This window comes from Xyrauchen texanus, chromosome 40 (genome assembly GCF_025860055.1).
Source record: "Xyrauchen texanus isolate HMW12.3.18 chromosome 40, RBS_HiC_50CHRs, whole genome shotgun sequence".
NCBI lineage: Eukaryota > Metazoa > Chordata > Actinopteri > Cypriniformes > Catostomidae > Xyrauchen > Xyrauchen texanus.
The window spans coordinates 11,439,618-11,460,621 of record NC_068315.1 but is presented as its reverse complement, the minus strand read 5'-3'; the positions used below and the strand labels follow the sequence as shown (position 1 = coordinate 11,460,621).

The window sequence follows — 21,004 nt, the reverse complement described above, 5'->3', positions numbered from 1 at the left end:
GGATGCAGACAAATTCATGCACTCTGTGTATTGTTTGTGCAAGGTTTGAAATGAGACAGAATAACTTCAAAAGAATATGGAACAATGATGATGTCACCGTCACTATAACAACCCTCATCCGCCCACCGCTCACACTCAGAAGCACACATACACACATATACAAATAACACAGATGCCTAACTAGGATTCTTAACATCAAGCATGATGATATAAATAGCAACATCCTCCACTGTTAATAGTACTGAAGAACATGACAAAAATTCTTACTTCCTTCATATAGAAACAAAGTAATACAAAACAAATACATATGTCAACACTGCTTCTAATGAAATGCAAGCAACAGAAAGGTTCAAGATTTATTTAATTACTTCTGTCAATAATAATTTACAATAATAATACAAATACACCATTCATACTTCTGTCAATTTGAAGGAATTCTTTTAAGAATTTCTAACATGCAAATTTCAAATCTTTCTTATTGAAATCACAGGCTGAAATTTAGCACCAATAACCCTTATGCTATATTCATATAGTGCATACACTGCATTGTGACTTCACTTATTTTCCAAACTCTTCTCTGTCATCACACTCAATGTTTTGGAATATACTTCTAAGATACACAAATTCAAATGACATATCCAATGAATCCACAACTTTGTTCTTGCTTATGACACCCAGACATACACACATCTCATGAGCCACTCTTAGACAGATGAAAGTGACATTACATCCTTCACAAAGTCACTCTAAAAAAAATGAAAACAGTACTTAAAGGAGGTTACAAAAATGCCGTAGGAGTGTGAAAACGGTGCGTCTGTATTTGCTGAATACTTACCCAGGCATTAAGACTCAATTGCCAACAGCCAACCTGTTGTAGTAAAGACAGCCCAGAGGCCAGCGAGCCGGCCTTTTCTCCCCTCTCCTCCAGCCCCAGTGAAAGGCCTTCTCTTGGGTACATGAGCACCAGTGTGACCCTCCTCTGTCCTTCACCTCTCACTCCAGCCAACAAATAAGAGTATTTCTCCTTTCTTCCTTCTTTTCTTCTTTTTCAACCTTCGCTTCTTTCCCGAAACTGCTATTGTGTTTGAGTGGGCACATGTGTGTGTACTAACATCGCACACACAAAAGTTCACACACACACCATTGTTCGCAGGCTGTTTTTCGCTGTGGGTCTCTGTGAATCACCGTGTCTCAGGACGTCCAGACAGAACGGATAATCACACATTTCTCTCCATTTCCGTGAGGTTTTCCACCTTTCTTTTCTCCTTAGCGGTCAATCGGTCCAGCTCAAAGTGTTTTACAAAGATCTAGAGAAATCTTGATACTTATCAGAGCAGCAGAGATGTCTTCCCACAAGTAAAGAAACTTGAAAAAAGAAGAAGAAAAAGAAAACACTACTAAAAAAAAAAAAAAAAAGGCTTATTATCAAGCTCTCATGGTTGTGCATGTGTCTGTCCAAATGTGTGTGTGTGTGTGTGTGTGTGTGTGTGTGTGTGCATGTGTGTGTGGGTTCTGCAGTGCCTCCAGGATGCCCAAAGACGAACTAGCAGCTTGAAAAGCCTTGGCTACAACAAGGTAAAGCAAGCAAGTCAAGGGAAGGAGACAGAAAGAGAGAGAGAGCGCGAGAAAAGAACAAGAGACAACAACATCCACAAAGAGATGGCAAGATCAGCAAAGTGTGGCAAGCAGTCACTTAACTGTGTGATTCTGACAGTCCCCTCTCTAAGCCCACTATACGGGGGAGGACAGGAAAAAAGGAGAGAAAAGTATTTGTTTCCGTTTTGACATGGACGTGGCATCAATGTGGGGTCTTGTTTCTATTGTTTTATTCATTTATTTTTTTAAGGTATAAAAAATATCCTAAACTTAACTCTTTGTGGCCTTGCCCTGACAAAAACTCTTGTCTCTTTCTCTCCTCTTTTTGAATTTACTTAATCTTTCTTCTAAATAAGCACTGATTTCCTGTCCTTTATGAGGAAAACAAGGGAATGAAAGGAGGAAATTGAATCAAGAAATCGTCACTAATAGCTGATTCAAGATTGTGACTTCCCCACAAGCAAAGGTCATGTTTACATCATAATCCAACAGATTATTATTTAGTTGTTTTTCCTATGACAACAAATATTTAAAACTGTGTTTTTTAACCTTCACCATTAATTTGATTTTTGTTTTTTAAAAAGCGTCTGTCAATATTTTTATGTTTTCTTTGCATAATTTTGTTCTCATTATACATCTGAATGAATATTTTAAATGTAGCTTTTATATGATTATACATATTCCACAATTAAATTTTTACTCTGCAATGTAAATTTTGAACAAACATTTTTAAACAGTTTTTATATGACTAGAAATATTTCCAATGTTTCCAGCTGCCTTTGCCATTTCAATTTTAAATGGCAAAGGCAGCTGTCAAAAAGCAATTGTAATTACTTTTCACTTTTGGTATTTATTTATTTTTTTACATTTGATTGAACATTTTCCATAAGCATATTTTTATGAAACTAAAATAACTGGAAATTGTCCTGAAAGCAGACACCACATGCTGTTTATCAGTGCTTAAATTATCCCTCCCTTTCTCTTCGCCGCTTTTCGGCTGCTGTCCTTCGGCCCTAAATGCCAAAACAAAACCCTGGGAATGTCCTCCACAAGATCCACACAAAAGCCAGCCTGACAAGTAAAATAGCCCCAGCAATGTGGCAGCTAATTGCCTCCCCTCCCTCCATTCACCCGGGCCGCCACGCTCCCACGGCCCCCCTCTGTCGCACGTGCAATTTTCTTAAGTAAACTTCCAGTGTAGCCGCCGCTGACCAACAGCTTGCAATTCCCGCCACAAGGACGAAAGTCCGAACACAGAAACAAGACAAGTACTACAACATTAACAGCCAATATTTAATCTTTCTGACTGTAAATGTGTGAGAGAGAGAAAAAAACTGTTAAGGTAAAAAATGTAAGGCTGTATTAGAGGTAAGTGCAGGGGAACAGAAAAATGGATTAAATCTGTGCTTGGATAAATGGAACGCCGTTAAAGACACTCAATAAAATATATATATATATATTTTGACCGATTTAACAAGACAAATTCTTATTTTAAAAAGTCCTCTGCAAATAACTTTTAATTAATTTTGATGCCACAGAAATCTACAATTTCCATGAACTAAAATAAATAATGGATGTGCATTTTATGCCTAAATTAAAAGGACAATTTAATTAAATCTCTCTGAAATATGGTCATTTATAACCAGAAAAAGATTTAGGTAGAATGATATATTAATTTTAAATAAGATATAATCAATTCATAATAGATAAATTGAATCCTACAAATTATATGTTGTGGTATAATTATTATACAGATTAAGAAAAAAAAACTGTGTACAAATATTATTAATTTTTTGTATTTGATTCAATATGTTCATTTTATTTATTGCCAATTTCTAATAAACATATAAGTTTACTATTAACTCGAAAATATTACTTTCTATAAATATTGTTTTTTAATTCAAATAATAATTACAATTTGTAAAGCCTTATAAAATGATTTTCTTTATGAAAAAACTTAAGAACGACTGTTATACAATGCAATCGAACTCAACACTCTTTCATTATCAAATCTTGTCAACCTGTCACTTAACAACTTAAGTGATATAAATTGCAAAATGTCAGGCACATACGCACAAACAAAAAAATCTAAAGAAGCTGCCAAATAATAATCATAATAATAAAAAAACTCCACAAATACAAAACAAAACAAGAAGAATAATTTGACATGAAAATGTGAAATCTTACCATTTAAATAGGCTCTATATGGAATAGGGTCCTGATGCTGCACGGTTCCTGGTTAATACAAGCATGCTGGCACTTGCCGTAACGCTTTGACTACAACAAGATGCACACATCACTATATCATCCGCTAATCCACTGGAGGGCAGCACCTCATCTACAGCTGCCCTCCAGCCCTGATTGCCTGAGCCGATAACACAAAATACCAAGAGACGCCAGGTGCTCTCTCCAACCCACAGCCCGGACGCAGGCAGCTGGTGCTGGCCACCTTCAGTTGGGTCCAAGAAACACTCCTGCTGCCCGAGCCTAGACTGGCTGCTCTCCTTCAGCCATTCAACAAAATACGCCAGCTTAGTCCTTCTCTCACTCAGCGGGAAAGGAAAAGAGCCCTCTCTCTCGCTTTCCCTTTCCCTTGCTCATCTTCATATCCTCTTTATTAAGCTCTTTTGAGTCCATCTCTTTCTTCGATAAGTTGAAAGAACAACAAAAAGTGAGGAAGAAAGAGTGAAAGGCTTGCCGTTCTCTCTGCTCTTTCTGCGGCTTGGCAAACATAAAGGTACTCGAAGCTCTTCTATAGGAGTTGCCCTAACTTGGCTAAACTCAAGCAGCAGGGTGTCCCTCGTCATGTCAGTAATCCCCAATGCCACGCTCCATTCACAGCAGCGGTAAAAATAAAACAAAAATAAAAAAAGTGCAGAAGGAGCCAAAGAGCGAGTAATCCGATCCGACCGTGGACGGCATAGCCGTGGCCACCTCACAACTCAACCCCGCAGTCCTGACTGTCGCACCCCGCAGAAAAGTTTGATGTAGAAAAACAAGCGATGACAAACGGATGAAAGCGGCAGGAAAAATTAAAAGACAGATCAGACATTTATAAATTAGAGAGGTCTGTACTTGGCAGGGAACTAAGCTTTTCAACTTGCAAGAGATCTTTTTGAGTTGTCACCGTAAAAAGTGGCCAATTCAAAAGTGCAACAAATAAACCCTAAATTAACAACTATTAAATAGTACAAACTAAAACAAGCCACATTTCTGGAAGACGAGCAATAGAAAAATTAAGCCTGGCCAACTGATGACTAGAAGTGAGAAAGCCCACTCTTAAAGCCGTGATCCAACCATACACCAAACCACCGCTGTGAGCCTTTAAACCATAGCAGAAAAAAAATGACTATTGATCTTCAAATGGCTATAATTGAAAAGATCAAAAAGATTAAACAAAATCAAGAATGTGCTGACTTACCATGTTATGTTACTCTTTCTGTGGCAACTTTTTGTAAAAAAAAAAAAAAGAAAAGAAAAGAAAAGGGAGAAATATTTGCTCAAAGATATAGCATCGGAGGTGTCAAATTTGTATGGCACCCTCTTGATCGTATTACTTCCGCAGTCCTGGCTTCCAATGCGTCTGAAGTTTTTTCCTTTTCTCTTTTATTTTGTTTCTGGTACCTAGCCCCCTTTTTTGCCTAAGACTTTAAAAGCCTTCAGCTCAGTAAACCAGCACAAATTATCTTGCCACCTTGCGCAGCTCTGATGCTTTGGCCGCTAACTTTGGAAAGCCCTTTACTACCACATCAAAATTAGCATTGTCAAAGCAGTTAATGAATATTAATATTGTATTTGTCATTGGAGCTGGCCCGTTGCTGAACTCCGAGTCATCCATCAGGGATGAGATTAAGCGCACAATTATTTCTGACTGACAGGGACCAAATCTGCGAGATTTTTCCCCCCCCAACAATTTTAAGAATAAGACACAATATCTTCTTAAGGTGCCTCCAAGGGACAAGAGACCAGATTAATACACATTTAATGAAGCAAGATTTCTTTGTACGTGTACAGCAAAACATGATTTCAGTTTCATAATTTCTAAAGAAACTATTGAACACAATTCTAATGCAGCCATTACACATTTTGATTCAGTTTCCTTTCTGTTCTTTATATTTTAAAATATTAAAAAAATTTTATCACCTCCAAGAAACCTGATAAACCTACCAAAGAACCAGCAATATAAAAACATCTAGGAGACCTATCAATTTACAACAGAAATTTGAGATCACCATTATAATTATTTAACAGAATGTTCTGATGCTTTCCGTGGTGCGAGCTTAGTGGTCCGCAAAGCCGGTTGCCCCAAACCACACAGAAAGCTCAGAACAATTACATTTTTCACACTTACATTACAGCACCACATTCACACATGACAACTGCTATAAATGAGCAATAAAATACACCAAACACTAAGGCACCAACAAATATGATCTGAGTAATTTAACCAAATAATAATAATTTCAACCAGAAATAAATAAAATTAATCCTCCATATCAAAAAAGAATTGTTTAATCAAAATCTTCCTTACCTTTAATCGTCTCTTAAGTAAATTAGACAAGTAACATGCCATTTATGCAGTTCAATTCCTATTGTATGGACCACTGCAAACAGCACACCGTGTATTCAAATACAAAGATAAAACTGGAATATCTCTGACTAAGACAGCGACTAACTTTACGATCAGTCATTTGAAATTTTGAAAGCAACTAAATCCTTTTTTTTTCTCTCTCTCTCTCTCTCTCTCTCTTTGGACACTTAAGTCTTCCAGAAGATACAACAAAAATCAAAGTCTAAATCTGAAATAATTTCTCCATCACATTCTTTTGTCCCTTTTTATTCATAGATATAACAAAACAAAATAAAAAGTATTGATGGGGCTGTAAAATGACAGATGCAAGGGCACAAATTGTATCGTGCTGGTGATTCAGTGCGGGATCGGGTCAAGCTGTGGGCTTATGGTGGTGTGGCCGGCTAGCGCTGGCCATCGGTCAGACCCTAATACCATTAGCAACCCTTAGATGAACATATTAAACTGGGCTATTGTTCTGGGATGCTGTTCCGACCTCTACAGCCAACGGGTGGTCCATACACCCACGTTTCTCCACCAAAAATAAGAAAAGCTGCTTAAGAACCATTTACAGTTTTGTTGCTGTTTTCTTTTAACGTCCCAATGACGCTGTTGTGATCTGCGCCTTATCTTTTTTATTTTTTTTATTTCTCATTACATTTTTCTTCTTTATTTTAACCATATATGTCTGCTGAATTATTCATTAACATCAACTGGGAATTAAGGTCTTTTTAGTTTTCTTGAAATATATTTTCATTTATGTTTAAATTAAAGAGTATGTTACATTTCAAATGCTCAATTACAAAATGCAATGTTTAATGTAATATATTAAATCTCATATATTACTATTTAATAATATTAATATTAATATCAAATTGTATATAGTATATATTTAGATTAACCAATTTCAATACAGTAAATGAACATATTTGTAGAATCAAAAGAAATGTCTATTTAGCCAATGCAATTGGCAATAAAACAAATCTATTTTTTGAATGGCTTCTCATTTTATTTAATGTCTAATTTATCTCAAATTATTAATTATTCAAAATAGCAAGGAAAACTTGAATATCTAGAAACTACTATTACAAATGCATATTTTTTACATTAACCACAACATTCACAATGGTCAACAGTTTCCAAAATCAAGATACACAAGGCAGTGTACAGAGATCAAAAAGAAAAAATAAATAAAACATGCAGCACTTGAAAATACAGTGTTTGCATGAATCAATGTCAAGTAGAGAAGAACGGGCAGAGATGAAAAGAAGCCATCTCTTAATGCTCATCAAGAGAGAGGGAGAAGGTGTAATGTGTGTGTGTGTGTGTGTTCGAGCAAGGAATAGCAGCGGCAAGAAGCAGAGAGAGAGCCGCTGCGAGCCCGAGTGTGTCGACCCAGCACGATCACATCAGCGTTGGTATCAAATTAACTCTCAGACTTTGAAACTTATTGATCTGCTATTAAGACACTGGTGAACTTGATGAAGTGAGTGCTGTAGGTGACGCGGTGGCTTCAAAGTCTCGCACAAGCCACATAAAACAGCCTGCTTTGATCAAAGCAAGAGAGGGAGCTTCAGAGGTACCCCCAGTTCCACTCATCGTCGATCCACTTTTACGGACCCCCAGTCCAGTGTGATCCTCAACCCCGGCCCCTTGAATCCTCCAGAACAACTATCACTGCACACCCTAGCCTGATAAATTAAAGCAAAATGAACAGAGACTTATTGTAACGACTCGGGGTTCAACATGCATTTCCCAATCGACTCTAAAAATATGGATGCATATAAATCTCGCTGCATTAAAATGAAATTACAATAAACACTGTGGTCTCTAAATGCTGTTTACAATGTGTAAAACGGCATACTGAGAGAGGGAAGAGTATTAGCCATGTTAAAATGCACCCGTAACATCATTGTTTAATAAAATATACTCCCTTTGGCAAATCTTAACATCCTACTTGCACTCTGAATATCATCGCTATGACTTATTTCATGCCACTGGGTGGAGATAGCAGATAATAATACCATTTCACTAGATAGCGATTAGCCAACATTGACATGAAAATAAAATAACGTGAGGGAAAAAAAGATCCTTTTAAGTTCAATTCACGGACAAATATGTAACATTTACATTTTACTCTAGGCAGCAGCCTCTATTATTTTATCTCTTTTCAGTTCTTCTCTTGTATAAGGTCACTTCAAAACACAAGTCTTGCTTAAATGGGTTTCAATGATTTTTAATTTAATGTAATTTTTTTCATTAAAAAAAGTCAGTGCACAAGTTCTCCACTGGCCCAGAGGATTTGCCTAAAATAAATATTAAATGTTAACAACTAAATTATTCATGGGAAGGACAGAGTTTGTACTCTGGCTCCAATTCTCAAGAGGAGTGCGTCTTGGCTTGGAGTGCTCGCACTAAGCTGTCTCTGTGTAATTAAAAGCCTAAACAGATGACAAATAGGAGATATTTAAACATTTGCTCTGTGTTTCTCTTTCCTTCTGCACACTAATTTATTTAGTTACGAGAGAAATCAAAGAGGGGGTGTTAAGCACTTCAGCAAAAGATGATAGTAGGTTTAAATGCAGCTCTGCAACATGACAGCTTGCACCTAGCAGAATAAGAATTCTGACAACTGGTTTGATGAGTATTGTATTTAAACAAATCTCTTTCTTCTAAATAAATATATGCACATATATTTTCCAAGCATTCAAAACACTGCTTAAAAATGCTATTATTTAATATCAAATTAATATTCATTGCAATATTATGAGAAGAAAGGGTACTAAAACTATAAATGTAGGTTCATAATTTAGGTTCGTCATGTAAAGCCTATAAGCTGAATATTTGCTGTTATTTTCTATTTAAATCTGTTGTTCAATTTAAATCTGTTCATAGCCATACTGCATATTTCCCTCTTAAAAATAAGAAATTCAGAACAAAAATGCCTACGGCACACATTATTTTTAACCCACTTGCAATATCTAAGTAAAAGTTATCCATTGTGACAAAAATAAAAATAAAATACATAAGGGGTGATGATGGGGGAGGGGGGGGGGGGGGAGTAGCAAGAGCAAAAGAAGGAGAGAAAGAAGAAGAGGAAGGAAAAAAGAGCCTTGTGCCACAAGAATATATAAGAGAACTTTCACCAATTAGTGAGGAGAAACAGGAGAGGGAGCTGCTGCAGAGATGGTGCTCAAAGAGCCAGGCCTTGCGGCGAAGCTGTCATGTCGGCTGGATTGATCAACAGGCCTGCTATTTCTAATGGCATGTTGTCATGAAGCTGCAGCCATGGGGAGCCACCTGCCTCACTCCTTGCAGACAGCAAAATATGTGTGTGTGTGTGTGTGTGTGTGTGTGTGTGTGTGTGTGTGTGTGTGTGTGTGTGTGAAATAGAGAGAGAGAGAGAGAGAGAGAGAGAGAGAGAATGGGCGTATATGTGCGGGTGTGCTGTAAAAAAGGGAGAGGGGATTATGGTGTTTGTGTCTGTCGTGAGGGGTGGGGGGATTCCAGCACCATACTTTGACTTCAACTAACAATTTGAGAATAAACTCCATTCCTTCTCCTCGTTTCTCTTCAACACCCTCCCCATCCCTCAGCTGTTGATATGACAGGTGCACCACTGCTTATTTCTTTACACCCAGGCCTGCAAAACAAAGCCCTGCAATATGCCGAACAGTCGTCGGTAAATAGACTTAACGCAAAGTGAAGGATTTAACGGCAAGCGACTGTTGTGGTTTTGGAAGGTTGGTTTTATGTTTAATATCTACGCTCGTACAAAAGCCTAGCTAGCTAATATGTTAGTTAGATGCATGAAAAAAAGTTACAACTTGATTATCATAATGTATTACAACAATTTGCAAGGACGTTTCATGCTTCTGTGAAAAAACAAACTAGTAGATGTCCTTCATTTTTGACTCTCCACGGGCGAAGAAGGGCTGCCTAGCTAACGATGAAAAGTCAAATAAAAGTTATAGAACTTTCGAGTTCAAGGTAGTGCGAGCCATTTTGAGTGTATGTCACGTACAGGTAACCTTTTTATCGGGTCCGCCTCTGGTCTCATCAGTCGATGAAATTCTCTGCCCGCGGCGGTGGCTTAGCCGAGGGACACCAACCAATAGAAAATTATTTCATTGTGTTAGCATTTCAAATGCCGAGTGGAGCGCGGGGGGTGAGGAGGGCCACGAGAAGCGCTAACCGATCATTGCCAGCTGAATTAATTGGCTATTCCGAGAATAATGTCCCTTACTCTGGGTCCTTGGAGGGCTGAACGCTACCAGCGTCTACGATTTTTGTTCGGTGTCTTCAAAAAAGGACCGCTTGGGGGTACTGGCCGCATTAGGGTTTTAGCTCATTCCCCTAAAGGGCGGGGAAAAAAATAATCAGAGCCACTGAACCGAACTCGGCTAATCCGCACTCTAATTAAAAACACATAACCCCATTACACCTAGCCATATTGCCAGTTTTCAGAACTAAAAAAAATAATTCAATGTTGTGGAATTATAGCACACTACTTTCTTAATTTCTTCAAGAAAACATTCAACTAATAAACCAAAATGTAAACAATGGATTTCAATTCAGCTTCTGGCCAGTGTTTGATAAATGGCTAAAGATGGAGCAACCATGGCTGTGCTACAATCCTTTTATTCAAGGGGATTTGAATTTAAGCTCTTTTCCACATCGTCCAAGCATATGCATTGACCCTAACTGATATCAGTGCATCTCTTAGACATATCTTTATCTAACCTTATTGAAAGCTCTACGCCTTTTCAAACTCAAAACAACATTTAGAATACGTATTGTCTGGAGCGGGAGGGTATCCCTGGGAGACTATTTCTTCGAATTGTTGAGCCTGGTTTTGGGCAGTAGCCTTCAGGATACACATCTGCTTATGCACACCCGTCGGATTCTTTTTAGATTACAGGGATATAAACAAAACAAATCGCAAAAGCAAAAACATGGTGAAAAAGAGCAGTCATCCCAAATGTTCTATCATTCAACACTGGGTATTGCTGGGTGTTGATTTCACTCCATCCGAAGATGTTTTGGCAAATGCATCAAGTCCCTATTATACGGTTCTCCTTTGCTCATTGTGAATTCCGTCAACGAAGTCAATCTTATTAACTTCCGCACTGGTTCACACATGACATTTTGTTCAATTTTCTCGCCAACATCAAAAACATCAATTAGTAGCTTGAAAATAGGAAGGAGCGAATGACAGAGTACGATAACACAGACTTATTTGAAGCTAAGAGTAAATCTATTCTCCGGTTTCTGAATGTGTTCATTACCATTTTCAAAGAAGACCTCAAAATAGCAAATAAATTAAGTTTATCTCCCAGAAATGTCCAGATTTTTTTTTTTTTAATCCTGTGTCTGTTTCCCATCCTCAATGGGCAACAAAAAGCATAATGGTGTTGCATGCTCTGTCTCTCATTATACGAGATCACAATGCAGAAACTACGGTATGAAATATTTTCCTGACAAAATATCACAATAAGTATTACATAAAAAATAAATTCTCTCCCTCTAAAATTCAATATATGTATATTATTGCTTATTCTGTCATGCACTACGATCAGTTTCCTGTTATTCTTTTGAATCTCAAAATTCAAAGAAATACAATCCTGTGCATTAATATACTGAGATATCCAACCTTTTATTTTTTCTCTGTAAATAAAATGCATGTAACTCAAACTTCTGATAGTAACCTTTAAGTAAAAGGTTATTTTTGCTGATGGCAAACACTACAACACAGCTTTCCCGTACTTATATTACATCTCCAAGGGAGTGAACACAAGCAACTTCGTGGCTCTGGAAAAACACTCTGGTGGAGTGCATGTGACAGGAGAAGTAGGATCATATTCCTCCGGCCCATTGATTTCTGATCTTTTGACATTATTTAGCTGCTTTCTATTTTCTAGGCTGTCTGTTTTTTCCATGTTGTGAACGACAGCGATGTCCAAACAAGGGATGGTTGGTATATCTACTATCTGTCAAAGGAGTGTACTCTTCCCGGCACTGGAACAGCGGAGAGTACTGACACAGTACCGAGAATTGCCGGGATGAAAATATTACTCTTTATAATGGGGCTAATCAGATTTCGGATGCCATTTGCCTTCTAGCGAATGGCAGATGGGTGTCGTAGAGCTAAAGCGGTGTAACCTATACACATCCCGTGCACATTGACGCTCCCGGTCTGTCTGCTCCTCAGAGCTAAGAATTAAGAAGGTTACATTTATCGAATGACCGATCACCAAAGGGGAAAGATTAGTGCTGGACATCTAGAGCATCTGCTGAGTGCTAAAAAGGATGGGTTTTATAGCTTTTAAAAGTAAAAAAAAGTAAAAAAAAATATTTATCATCCTTTTGACAATATTGGATATCTAAATGTATTTATTTGCCCTTAATTGACTTAAAAGTGAGATCTTTTCAATCAGATCTTAAAAGATGATTCAAAATCTTTAATGCATGTAATAATCTAGCAATAATTAAGGTATTTTTTCAAACTGTTTTAAACAAAATGAACATTAGAAAATATGAATTGATAATTTTCATGTATATAGATCGATATAAAAAATATATATCTTAACTAAAAACACTAATATATGAAAATGAGACTTGTGAAAATTGTTGACAACTAAATCAGAGTTTTGAACTGATTAAATTAAAAGGACACAATTAATTGTTTAATTGAAATGAATCAAATGTAACTCTAAGTTGTGAGACAAGAAAGATCATGAAACCAGTCTAATGATGCAATCTTTAAAAACTCAATAGGTTAAAAAAAAAGTGCTTTATAATCATTGTGATGTAACAATGTTGCTTAATTTTACATTCCAACAAAGTAATTGCTACTCTAAGGTGAATATTCAATATACTGGTCTAGTGTTCAGTGGATTTAGAGTTTCAAGCCAGAAAATAAATAAATAAATTATCATTTACAACGCACTGGTTATGTCTATTATTTTGAGCATTGATCATCTTAGTGATCATTAAAATTAAATCATGGTCAGATGGCTCCGTTTTCTCATTATAATCTTTCTTAGGCCATTGACTAGACTGGACCCTCTGAGCAGACAGACAGACAGAGAGACAGACAGACACAAACACCACACAACACAAATTCACAATAACAAACATTTAAAATCCTCAAATGTCATTATCCCATTAAATAATTAATTTTAATAATGAGTAATGGATAAACATCAGTCTGATTTCAGTAAAACCAAACGTCTGGGATTTAGCAATTATTTTCCTATGTCTAAATTATCAAAATGCTGACATTAATGTCCTCTAGTCTAACACTAATGGACTTTCAATAAGGTAAAAAAAAAACCAAAAAAAAACACGGAAATCTTTCACAGCGGCCCCGAATTAGATTACAATGTGGTCCATGAGGGCAGTGACCCCTGGTTAGCTAACCTTTAGCAAAAACCAAGACCGTGTGAGTCGATTTATTGCATCGTTTGCAATCTATGAACAAGGTAACTTCTTAAGTAAAAATACAAATTCTAGCATTTTGAGTATACTATGGCATGGGAACATTCATGTGCCAAAGAACAGATACCCCCTTTCTCCTAAATGCTAAGAGACTTCATAGGGGTGTGCCACAAATTAGTATTAGCAAAACCAGTATTAGCACTGGCAGTGGTGGCTCAGTGGTTGAGGCTCAGGGTTACTGACCAGAAGGTCAGGGGTTCAAGCCCCAGCACCACCAAGATGCCACTGTTAGGCCCTTGAGCAAGGCACTTAACTCCAGGTTGCTCCGGGGGGATTGTCCCTGTAATAAGTGCACTGTAAGTCGCTTTGGATAAAAGCGTCTGCCAAATGCATAAATGTAAATGTAAATGCAAAACCATCCATTCTCTCATGAACTAAACATTTACCCACATTATAAGCAGTGTTTTCTAAATAACATCCTGTCAGTACATCCTATTCTCATTTAGCATCCCTTTGCTAATTTACCTCAAAAAACAGCTATCCTTCCTTCCTACCATTGCTTTTCTAATAACTACATTTTTTATTAATTTTAGCACAGCCATGTCACTTTAGTACTACCCTTTGCATCTACCTTTCCAATTACTTTTAGAGTTTGAGATTTACAAATTTGCTTTCATGTCCTATGTTGGCAGATAAGTCCCCGGCTCCTAGTCATGAAAGCAGCTTTTTAATGAGCTGCGTTGAGGTTAATTGGTTCGCTAAGATCCCCAAGTCATGTGTCTCAATATGAAATTAAGCTATTTCCTGGAGTTTCTCTGACTTATTTAATTAAAAACACTTCAGCCCAATTTTCATTTCCTACAGTATATAGAGTATATTTATCATGTGATACACTTGGAATGGGACTGTTCACATTTTTATTTTCTTCCTTTTTGAATAAGCATTTATTTGTCAAGGACAATTAGTCTACAGAGAGCAACGAGTCCATGATGGTATATTCTTTTAAGCTATGACATTACTCATTTACTTATTTATTTTTTACAGAGGATATTAGTGCATTTTGTTAAACAATACACATCCAGTGAGCGGCAGTTCTGTGGACGGAAATGTCTTGATGATGAGAGAGGTCAACAGAGAATGGCAGAATGGTTCGAACTGACAAAGTCTAAGGTAACTCAGATAACTACTCTGTACAATTTTGGTGAGAAGAATAGCATCTCAGAATGCTATTATGAGATACAGGTTGGCACTGTTTTAACGGCACGAGGGGGACCTACATAATATTAGGCAGGTGGTTTATATATATATATATATATATATATATATATATATATATATAAAGAAAAATAACTATTTAATAAAAGAAGAACATATTAATATTATAATAGTCTGCTTCACTATATTTTAAGTATATGGCTATATTCTGACCCAGTCGGGCTGTATATCTTAATTATGTGTTCTGTTTTTTTCCCCTCCACAAGGAATTTAAGGGCCCCAGTGCTGCTGTATGGGGTCTCCTTAAATAAGGCTTGTTGGGATGCTAAATCAAACCAATGTTTTGATAGCAAAACAGAACCAGTGTTTACACTTCATGGGGAAATCAAACTTCAAATGGCATATTAAAGTAATAGTTCAACCAAAAATACAAATTAATTTACTCATTATATGGAAAAGATTTGCCATGATATTCTTCAAAAATGCACTTTTGTGTTCCATTGAAGAAAGAACGGCATATGTGTTTTGAGTAACTAATGACTAAATTAGCATTATTTGGGTAAAATATTCCTTTAAGCAGAGATCGGAGAAAGCATTTTATCTATTTTTAAAGTATTTTAACTAACTTTGAAAAAAATTACACACTTTAGCTTTCATGTTCATTCTAACACTATGATAAACACAGACCCATCGGCCAATCACAGATTTCATCTAATTATCTCAAACTCACAGAAAATGAATATGCATTTTATTGTGGAGGCAGATGGAGTCTTTGTTCATGTGTAAATCTGGGAAATCTTGATAACAGACGCGAACACTCAACGGCGGCATGTTGTCGGCGGGGTGCGATGGTCGGGCGGCACGGGCGATCGCACAGCTAAAGGAACATGATGGTCTCACAATGATTATCCCACTCTCCACCGGCTGCTGGTTTCGGGGTCAACGGTGCTACTGAAACATGGCTGGCCTTGCCATTTCAATGATTGAATTTGGTCTGGATTTCTCAATCGATTTGTGCAGTGACCCCTGATGGCCCCACACGAGAATGGCCCAGCGCACCTCACGCACAGCCTGGAGAAAAGCATCTGTACGTAAAAGACACACAAACACACTCACAGATGCAAACAAACACACTCGTATACACATTCAAGAGTTCACTAACCAGAAGGCCAACAGCTCTAAACTAAATGAGGACAAGCAAAATTCTTCTACTTTTTATTAAATAAAGCTGATTATAATAACTATAGTCAAAACCCTAAACCACAACCTAACCCTAGCCCTAAAAGAAAGCATTTAGCATTTTTAGAAAACAAACAGTATTTGCTTTATTTATGGATCAATTTTACAATTGAGAATGTCCACAAATCTCCCAAAAGTTTTTTCTTAAAAAATGTTTTTGCTAAATTTAGCTCACTTATTGGTGACACATTTAGTCCCAAACAATAGTTAAGCACATGCACACACTGTCTTATAAGACTTGATGGATTTTTAATTGTTCAACGCCCACCCTAAGTGTTCCTGGCAGGTGATATTTAACCACTGAGGGTTGAACCGGAGCTCTCCAGTGGGTGATCTCTCTCTGTTGTTTACACGCCAGCAGAGCCAAAACATACAAAAGTGAATGTGAATAATGTTTAGACCTAAGCAATTGTTCTTTTGGCTAACAGTTGAGAAAGTAATACTCATCTTTCAGTAGCAGTGGCACAAGACAAGTCTAAACTCAATGAGCGGCACAAACAAACAAACACTCTTGGTGTCTGCTGTGCTCATGCTACACATAACTCACGCATACACACACGGCAAAGATGGCGTAACACTGTGGCAAATGCAGCATGCCGGCCTCCAGACCCTGCAGTTTGTTTAGTAACACTTGAGCTTATGACGCCCGAAGGGTGCAATTAAGTCCAATTACAGTCTGTGGTTTTTATTAAGAGCTACAAGCTGGCCAGGCTGTAGGGCCAGTGAGCAGCACGCGCACACACACACACACAGAAGTCAAGTTCAGCACAGCTAAATAAAACCAATTCAGACACATTAAAAGGAATAAATTATGACTTACTGAGAATATACAAAAAAGGTAATAAGAGGAGATTGCTACATATTGTTCAACAAACAGAAAAATGGAATAAAGCGGGTAAATAATTGCAACATATAAAGTTTTTAATAGTTATGCACAATTAATCAAACAAATAATCAAGATTACTATTACAGCCGCCAAAATGAACTAATCTTGAAAAGTATCAATTACATGTGGCAGGGCGGAGGGAGGGGCCGGGTTGTGATTCTACACACCCGGTCCCACCCTCCGCCCTGCCACATACATTATCTCATGTAGGTCTTCTAATGTAAAAAACAAAACAAAACAAACACACCAATTACATGCCCTTTTACAGCGGTTGAGCATTCAGAAATCGCAGGCATATGAGTTGCTTACTTTGTGTAATTTCTTTACAATTTAAACAACAGTTCTGTTTGCTGCGAAGTGGGCTAACGTGAAGTTGACCATTATGTTTTGATTTGCCAATGTATAAAACAGCATGATGATGATACATGTACCACACGTGTATTTTAATCTATATTCTATTAATTTAAATAAATTACAATAGAGGAAAAGTATCAACAGTTATGATTTTTATTATAATCATCCAACCCTAATAACTGTACACTAAACAAAGTATCACAATATTATGGCATCATGACCCAAATATAAAAAAATAAAACAATGCATCTCCAGGTACCTGCGAGACTTATAAATTAAATTCATTACTGAGGTATTATTGAGACATTATGAATGGCCAACTTTCTTTTGTGAGAGGCTCTCTTGAAACTTCGACCCTCTGAAATTGGGCACAGGTCAAAAGGTCTGATGACCTCACACACCCCAGCAATGTCACCGGGGTAAGCCCAAGATCCCCTCACAAAAGGGCAGTATGAAAAGAAGCAAAGCAAATGGAAAAGTTGAGGTCATGCACGCAGGGCTTTACTTATGCTATTTGGAATAAGTACTCTGAACTCTCCCTCCGGCTAGATACCACAGGGCACAAGACACTTTCAACGCTGAATACGTAAATCTGATCAATTTTCAGACAAAGATCCGAGATCCCATATGAAAACAAGCTCAACCCTGATTCAACTTCACTGATGAAGAGAATCACATAAAATAAAATTAATGAATATGGAAGGGGCAGATGTCACAAAGCATTCTGGGGTTTTGGTCACGTGACCTTGTGCTGAGGATACTTGGGGGCATGAGAAGTGCGCTACAGCTGTGACGGAACAAACAACAAGCATTCATCAACGCATCAAAAACCAGCCCCGTATCAATCTGGCATTCGCGGGTGTGGTGAGTGAGAGAAGCATTTTCCTCTTTGTGTTCCTGTTATTGGGATGTTAGCTGATCGCTATCATCCTCTTCTCCTCCACACTGCGCTTGGACACGTTTCAAAAAGACGGGCGTCTTTTTTCCCTTTCTGTAAGGAAACCATCTCCTTAATGGCTTTCAAAACAGGAAGCACAACAATAAAAGTGAAAAGTGAGAATGCTCGCTGCAGACATCTTTACCCTTTTGCAGTGCAACGGCTCATTGCGCTCTCTTGGTTACACAAGCACACACACACACACACACACACACACACACACACTCACACACTCACACAGACATGACACTGACACACTGACCTTCAGACATTCTTCATCCTGGCAAGTGTAATTTTCTAAGTTACAAAAATAACTAATTCTCCATCAGCAGTCAAATCTCTTAGAATTTAAAGGGATAGTTCATGCAAAAAATAAAATTGTCTTATTCACCATAATTTTGAATTCACTAATGTTTATATTTCTTTTGAAGAAACAAAAAAGGTTTATCTATCAAAATAACAGACTGCTTTTTTTCCACAAGATCAAAGTGGATGGTGACCACAGCTATCAAGTACCAAAAAGTAACAAAAGTAGTCCATAGAACTTGTTCACTATATGCACTTCCCTAGTCCCTATCCACTTCAACTATATGGAAAGGAGCAGCCAGGACATTTCTCTTTATGGAACCCCTGGTTTAATTGACAAATGTGGCCATTAACGAATTATACACCTAAGACCTGTATACTCATCATTGACATTTACCCTCATGATGTTCTAAACCCATATGACTCTTCTATGAGAAACAAAAGCAGATGCAAGGCAGAAACAGCCTCAGTCGCCATTCACGTCAATTGTATAGAAGAGCAGGGCCGTACAGGTTAGGAATGACATGGCGAATAAAACATGACACAAGCATTGTAATATTTGGGTAAAATAACCATTTAAGATCATTCAGTGCTAAATTTAGCCATCCTTATAGCAATTTTAATGCATCATGAAGCATCTAACTTTCCATGGCTTTTATTACACAACCATCATTACAAAGGATCTTTGACCCAAACCTCTGCATGTCTCAAGAAACTCATACCCATCTGGGACCTTCAACTTGCCATGAGAAGCCCTTTCAAGTCATCGGCACAAAAAGCTCAGAGAGACAGTTACACGCACTTCCTCACAGTTGGATAAAATAAACCTTACCGTACAACTACACCTCACCAAAGCACTTCGTTTTTTTATGTACGCCCTCAAAAGTATTGCGTTGTCTCTAGGTACCAAGAACCTATCTATCATATCAGTCTAAAAACAGAATCTGCATCACCTTCTTCAGTGCTAGCGAAACAACCACCAAATTGATTTCTCCCAGTCGAGGCCTTTCCCTGTGCGGACCACATCCGCAATATTGTCATCTTTACCACCAGTTCTCTTTTAACTGGCTTTTACTCCAGTGGCGAAACGTACAAACGATGAAGGCGGAGGGGAAGAAAGAAACAGAAAAACTGATACGTGCGCTCCAAAGTTTCGTCTATTGATTTCTTTTTGATGCGCAGCCGAAAAAAAGGCGAGGAGTTCAAAGCTGAGGGGATCTTTTTTTGATCACCACTAGAACAGCTATGTTGGTAGTTGGCATAGAAGCAGTGGTGCTAGACAGAAAGTGTCTGTGCGGACTCCTTTGTTCTGGTCGAAGCCCCGTGGCAAGCCCCCTGACCTGGTGTGGTCAGCGTGGTCTTTAGCGAGGCTCAACATTAAAGGGATAGTTAGCCGAAAAATGAAAATTCTGTGATCATTTCCTCAGCCTCAAATTGTTACACACAAGTATGATTACTTTCTTCTGTGCTACAAAATAGGAGATGTTGGGCAGAATGTTAGTCTCAGTCATCATTTACTTTCATTGCATCTTTCTTCTATACAATGGAAATGAAATGACTGAGAGGCTATCGTTCTGCCAAACATCTACTTTTGTATTACATGGAAGAAAGTAATCTTACAGGGTTTGGAACAACATGATGGTTAGTAAATGATCACAGAATTGTGATCATTTTTGGAAGAACTATTCCTTTATTAACTATTCCTATTCCACAGAATACGTTTAGCTGTACTGTGGAAAATTGCAGAAAACTGTTTATATTCACGAGGGAAAGAGAAGGAGAGATAGAGATGAGGGAAGTGGGGATGGAAGTGAGAAAGTTGATCGAAGTGAGAAAGTAAGCAAGTGTGAAAAGAGAATGGCAGATAGATGGAAAAGGGCAGAGTAGAAAAACAGAGAAGAAGAAGATGAAGACAGCAGTTAATTCTTGTGATGTGGGACAGAGTCAGTCTGCTCTGTACTCTTAATGATAGATGAAGTAGACCATGTGATGAATGGACAGGTAGAGCAGTGAGTACTTAACTGGAGAGCCTGTAGCTCAACTGGTAAAGCATGGCACTAGGAATGCCAAGATCATGCAGTTAGATTTCCAGGGAAAACACAAAAAGTGAATGAAAGGTACTTTAAATGCACTTTGGATAAAAGTGTCTGCCAAATGCATAAATGTAAATGTAGTTTTCTGTTCTTTTCGAAGCACAGAAAGGAACTTTCTTCCATGTCGACTAGCATGATTCAGGCTAGATTTGGTGCTGTAATGACTGTGCATCCCTGGTAGAGCATGTTCCACTGGATCCTGGTCCACTGGATCCTGGCTTGGCCTAGGCTCTCTGTGATATGCAGCTGTGTCCACTGGGAGCTACAATTAGACCAAACCCATTCCATTGGCACACATCTCCAGAGCCTTTCCCCCAAAGAGACGTCCAACTTGTTAATCTGGGTGAGGTAGCCTTTGATGTGTCGTG

The 21,004-nt window shown here is 37.8% G+C and overlaps 1 protein-coding gene across 27 annotated transcripts in view; it reads right to left on the bottom strand.

The window, feature by feature from the left end:
* LOC127633274 (transcription factor 7-like 2) overlaps nucleotides 1-21,004 on the bottom strand; it is a 100,882-nt gene that overhangs the window by 26,812 nt on the left and 53,066 nt on the right. Inside the window, exon 1 of one of the 27 annotated variants that reach the window (XM_052112251.1) lies at nucleotides 836-1,330. The exons of 25 other annotated variants lie outside the window; for them this stretch is intronic. In XM_052112251.1, the coding sequence (XP_051968211.1) occupies nucleotides 836-958 (123 nt within the window). In that variant the 5' untranslated portion in view covers nucleotides 959-1,330. Of the gene's footprint in view, nucleotides 1-835; nucleotides 1,331-21,004 lie in introns of those variants that run through there. One more of the 27 variants, XM_052112253.1, reaches the window with a different exon arrangement.